The sequence below is a fragment of the Haplochromis burtoni genome, unplaced genomic scaffold (assembly GCF_018398535.1).
Source record: "Haplochromis burtoni strain Fernald_Lab_line unplaced genomic scaffold, NCSU_Asbu1 Contig_2740, whole genome shotgun sequence".
In the NCBI taxonomy this organism is placed as follows: Eukaryota; Metazoa; Chordata; class Actinopteri; order Cichliformes; family Cichlidae; genus Haplochromis; species Haplochromis burtoni.
Window position 1 is genome coordinate 4,601 of NW_024585101.1, and position 5,635 is coordinate 10,235.

At 42.3% G+C, this 5,635-nt stretch overlaps 1 protein-coding gene and 1 pseudogene across 1 annotated transcript; both read left to right on the forward strand.

Annotated features, from left to right (window-relative positions):
* LOC121813816 overlaps positions 1 to 1,288 on the forward strand; it is a 1,460-nt pseudogene extending 172 nt beyond the window's left edge.
* A 100-nt stretch (positions 1,289 to 1,388) lies between these two features.
* On the forward strand, positions 1,389 to 4,275 carry LOC121813817 (protocadherin gamma-A3-like). Its single transcript, XM_042217729.1, has one exon. The coding sequence runs from the start codon at positions 1,736 to 1,738 to the stop codon at positions 4,196 to 4,198; it is 2,463 nt and encodes an 820-aa protein (XP_042073663.1). The 5' UTR covers positions 1,389 to 1,735; the 3' UTR covers positions 4,199 to 4,275.
* The last annotated feature ends 1,360 nt before the right edge of the window (positions 4,276 to 5,635 follow it).

A 5,635-nucleotide genomic window follows, 5' to 3' on the forward strand; every position in this document is an offset into this window, starting at 1 on the left:
TCAGGATAACACTTAGAATAGCAGACGTAAATGATAATGCCCCGATATTTGAACAGAGTTATTATGAAGCGTCTGTTATGGAGAATAATCACCGGGATTGTCTGTGTTTTCCGTTAAAGCACGCGATTCCGACTCAGGACAGAACGCACGCGTGTCTTACCTGCTTATTGATACCGAGTTAAATGGTAGTCCTATATCTACTTACATATCAGTAAACGCAGAAAGCGGAGTTATACAGGCACTACGATCATTTGACTATGAACAAATTAAAACTATACACATTTATGTAAAAGGACAGGATGGGGGTTCCCCTCCTTTAAGCAGCAATACCACAGTTAGAATAAATATTGAAGACCAGAACGACAACCCCCCTCAGGTTCTGTACCCAGTCCAGACTGGTGGCTCTCTGGTGGCTGAAATGGTCCTCGTTCAGCAGATGTGGGCTATCTGGTGACTAAAGTGGTGGCTGTTGATGTGGACTCTGGACAGAATGCCTGGCTCTCCTATAAACTGCAGAAAGCCACAGACAGGGCGCTGTTTGAAGTGGGCTTACAGAATGGAGAAATCAGAACTATCCGCCAAGTCACTGATAAAGATGCTGTCAAACAAAGACTGACTGTTATAGTGGAGGACAACGGGCAGCCCTCTCGTTCAGCTACAGTCGTTGTTAACGTGGCGGTGGCGGACAGCTTCCCTGAAGTGCTGTCGGAGTTCACTGAGTTGACCCACGACAAGGAGTACAATGACAACCTGACTTTTTACTTAGTCTTGGCTCTGGCTGTAGTTTCCTTCCTCTTCATCACGTGTTTAGTGGTTATTATATCAGTCAAAATCTACAGGTGGAGACAGTCTCGCATCCTGTATCACTCCAACCTGCCTGTCATTCCATATTATCCACCACGTTACTCAGACACTTTGGGACAGGGACTCTGCCACATGTGTACAATTACGAGGTGTGCAGGACGACTGACTCCAGAAAGAGTGACTGTAAGTTCGGCAGAGCTGGTAGTCAGAACGTGCTGATAATGGACCCCAGTTCTACAGGAACGATGCAGCGGATACAGAGTGAAAAGAGCATCCTGGATGAACCAGACTCTCCTCTGGAGGTGAGGACTTTGACATAATTAAGTTTATGCCCACATTCTTTAGAGGTTTATTCTACGTTATACCACATTTCATCGCTCACATTTCTGGTAACCCATGGTGCGTTTTCAGAACCACAACTCTTGGACAGCTCAACTGCTTGAAGGTTCACACTCCCCTTTTAACGTGCTGCTTAATTCACTTTGAAAAGGGGAGCAAGATCTATTGTTTTAATTTAAGTAGTTATTGTTATATTTTAAAACAACTGTCTCACTGGTATTTCTGCATTAGACTTTATGGCATTGTAGTTAAAAGACAGATGTGTGATTGCTGATTAAAAATGTAAAGCAGAAAAGTGCTTTGAAAGCACTTTTTTCCTTTTCGTGTTTGTGATATTCGTGTATTTGGACAGTAAGGGACGCTGTTGGTCAGAGAAACTAGTATTCAGTGCTGATTTGGTGGAGGCAGAGGCTTCCTTTTTCCCGTTTGCTGAGGATCGAAAATAAACGGTGGGCTTCGCATTCAAAGCTGCAGTCACAAATCCGTTAAGAGCAAGGACTTAAAAATCAAAGGATACTGGATATAACAGCCTTTGTTCTTTGTGGATCGTTTACAAGAGGATTTTGTGCAATTTTCGTTTTTTGTGTGTGCAATGGCGTTTAAAAGCTCGCCTCTGTCGTGTGTAAAATGGCGTTTGAATTTCAGGTCAGTATGGCCCTTTCTGCTGTTTCTGGGCTGTCTCAGTCACATCGTGTTTGGACAAATCAGGTATACAATCCCAGAGGAGCTGAAAAGGGGCTCTCTTATTGGAAATGTAGCTCAAGACGTCGGTCTGGATGTGCAAAGGCTTCGTTCTGGCCGTGCCCGTATTGTGACCAGACAAAGCATCCAGTTCACGGAGCTGAAAACAGACAAAGGCATTTTAGTCGTGAACGAGAGGATAGACCGAGAGCAGCTTTGTGGAGACGTAACACCGTGTAGCTTCAGCTTTGAGGTTATTTTAGAAAATCCCATGGAGCTACACCGAGTAACAGTAGAGATAACTGACATAAACGACAACTCTCCGACATTTAGGAAGGAAGAAATGAAATTTGAAATTAGCGAGTCTGCGACACTGGGATCGCGATTTTTATTGGCCAGCGCCGAGGACGCAGATGTGGGCAGTAATGGTCTACAAAAATACATATTAAACACAAATGACATGTTTGATCTGAAACAACACTCAAGTCCAGATGGTAGAAAATATGCTGAGATGGTGTTACAAAAACCGTTAGATAGAGAAAGTGAGCCAAAAATATCACTGAAGCTCATCGCTATAGACGGTGGAACTCCGCATAGATCTGGTACTGTAAATATAGATATTACAGTGCTGGATGCTAATGATAACCCTCCAGTGTTTAACCAGTCTCTCTACAGGGCTGCCGTTTTGGAAAATTCATTAAGAGGTACCTACATCACGACAGTGAATGCAAGCGATGCAGACATCGGGTCAAACGGTCTTGTTACATATAGATTTTCAAACATGAAAGAACAGCTGGCTGACATATTTCATTTAGATGAATCTATGGGAACTATAACACTCGCAGGGCACCTAGATTATGAAAAAGAAAAGAAACACGAAATTATGATTGAAGCTACGGACCAAGGAGGTCTAACAGATTCGAGCAAAGTTCTAATTGAGATTATAGACGTCAATGATAACGCACCAGTTATGAATGTGATGTCATTCTCCAGTCCTGTGCCGGAAGATTCTCCCTCTGGCACCACAGTCGCAATAATAAACGTAATAGATGCAGACTCAGAACAAAATGGTCAAATTAGCTGCGCAACAAACAGCGCTCTCCCGTTTAAAGTGAAATCCACAATAACTAATTACTATGCATTAATAACAGTGTCAGCTTTTGACAGGGAACTTGAACCTGAGTATAACATAACTGTAAGGGCGAGTGACTCAGGAACACCATCCTTGTCAAGCACAACAGTTTTACGACTGAGAATTTCTGATGTTAATGACAATGCGCCATTATTTGATAAAAACAGCTACCTTGCTTACATTACAGAAAACAATTCCCCGGGAATGTCCATATTTTCGGTCAGCGCACGAGACAGTGACTGGAATCAAAACGCTAGAATATCATATTTTCTCGAAGAAACACAGATCAGTGGCAATCCAACCTCTTCTTATGTGTCCATTAATGCCGAAACTGGAACTATTCACGCAGTTCGCTCATTTGATTATGAACAACTTAAAGAGCTTACGTTTTTGGTCAGAGCACAGGATGGAGGCTCTCCTCCACTCAGCAGCAACGTGACTGTGAAAATAATGATCCAGGACCAGAACGACAACCCCCCTCAGGTTCTGTACCCAGTCCAGACTGGTGGCTCTCTGGTGGCTGAAATGGTGCCTCGTTCAGCAGATGTGGGCTATCTGGTGACTAAAGTGGTGGCTGTTGATGTGGACTCTGGACAGAATGCCTGGCTCTCCTATAAACTGCAGAAAGCCACAGACAGGGCGCTGTTTGAAGTGGGCTTACAGAATGGAGAAATCAGAACTATCCGCCAAGTCACTGATAAAGATGCTGTCAAACAAAGACTGACTGTTATAGTGGAGGACAACGGGCAGCCCTCTCGTTCAGCTACAGTCGTTGTTAACGTGGCGGTGGCGGACAGCTTCCCTGAAGTGCTGTCGGAGTTCACTGAGTTGACACACGACAAGGAGTACAATGACAACCTGACTTTTTACTTAGTCTTGGCTCTGGCTGTAGTTTCCTTCCTCTTCATCACGTGTTTAGTGGTTATTATATCAGTCAAAATCTACAGGTGGAGACAGTCTCGCATCCTGTATCACTCCAACCTGCCTGTCATTCCATATTATCCACCACGTTACTCAGACACTTTGGGGACAGGGACTCTGCCACATGTGTACAATTACGAGGTGTGCAGGACGACTGACTCCAGAAAGAGTGACTGTAAGTTCGGCAGAGCTGGTAGTCAGAACGTGCTGATAATGGACCCCAGTTCTACAGGAACGATGCAGCGGATACAGAGTGAAAAGAGCATCCTGGATGAACCAGACTCTCCTCTAGAGGTTAGTTTTTCCTTTTCAGCGCTCTAGCTTAGTGGCACAGTAAGTTTTCGTTTTCAGCACCATGGACAGTACACTTACTTTCCCTCAGTTGACATAGTTTTTGCATTCACATGAAGAACTTTAAAAATGATTGTCCTATCTATATTCTCAAACAATATTGTGATGTTATATTTTCTATTAACATATTATCAGTATTTTGATTATAATTATTACACTGCCAAGCGAAGTGGGATACACAAATTATGCCGATGTTTTTCCACATTTTAAATGTACTAAATCCTATTCATAAATATTTACAGTTTCCTCGTGTTTTTGTTCTTTTGAGGTTTGTCTACTAAATATACCGGCTTTTCCTTGTAATCACTGCTCTTCTTTAACCTTTGTATTTATTTCACTATCTCTTTATAGTGTTTAGAAGTTTAGAGCTAAGTAAAGCTTATTCTTCTAAAGTTGTTATATATCGCCTTTGGTCTCATTTGGTATACAGTATGTGTCTTTATGCTACATCTGGTGCTATATATTTCTTCTGTTAATATTATTTGCAACTAATCTATAGTTGAGTTGTTCTGTTCCCGCAGTATGTTGCATAGTTGTTTTTTTATGTATTTGCAGTGTATTCGCTTCTCTACTCGGTTTGGACTCTAAGGGACGCTGTTGATCAGGAAGGGTTGTCGTTCTGGTCCTGGATAATTATTTTTACACTCGCATTGCTGCTAAGTGGAGGAGAGCCTCCATCCTGTGCTCTGACCAAAAACGTAAGCTCTTTAAGTTGTTCATAATCAAATGAGCGAACTGCGTGAATAGTTCCAGTTTCGGCATTAATGGACACATAAGAAGAGGTTGGATTGCCACTGATCTGTGTTTCTTCGAGAAAATATGATATTCTAGCGTTTTGATTCCAGTCACTGTCTCGTGCGCTGACCGAAAATATGGACATTCCCGGGGAATTGTTTTCTGTAATGTAAGCAAGGTAGCTGTTTTTATCAAATAATGGCGCATTGTCATTAACATCAGAAATTCTCAGTCGTAAAACTGTTGTGCTTGACAAGGATGGTGTTCCTGAGTCACTCGCCCTTACAGTTATGTTATACTCAGGTTCAAGTTCCCTGTCAAAAGCTGACACTGTTATTAATGCATAGTAATTAGTTATTGTGGATTTCACTTTAAACGGGAGAGCGCTGTCTGTTGCGCAGCTAATTTGACCATTTTGTTCTGAGTCTGCATCTATTACGTTTATTATTGCGACTGTGGTGCCAGAGGGAGAATCTTCCGGCACAGGACTGGAGAATGACATCACATTCATAACTGGTGCGTTATCATTGACGTCTATAATCTCAATTAGAACTTTGCTCGAATCTGTTAGACCTCCTTGGTCCGTAGCTTCAATCATAATTTCGTGTTTCTTTTCTTTTTCATAATCTAGGTGCCCTGCGAGTGTTATAGTTCCCATAGATTCATCTAAAT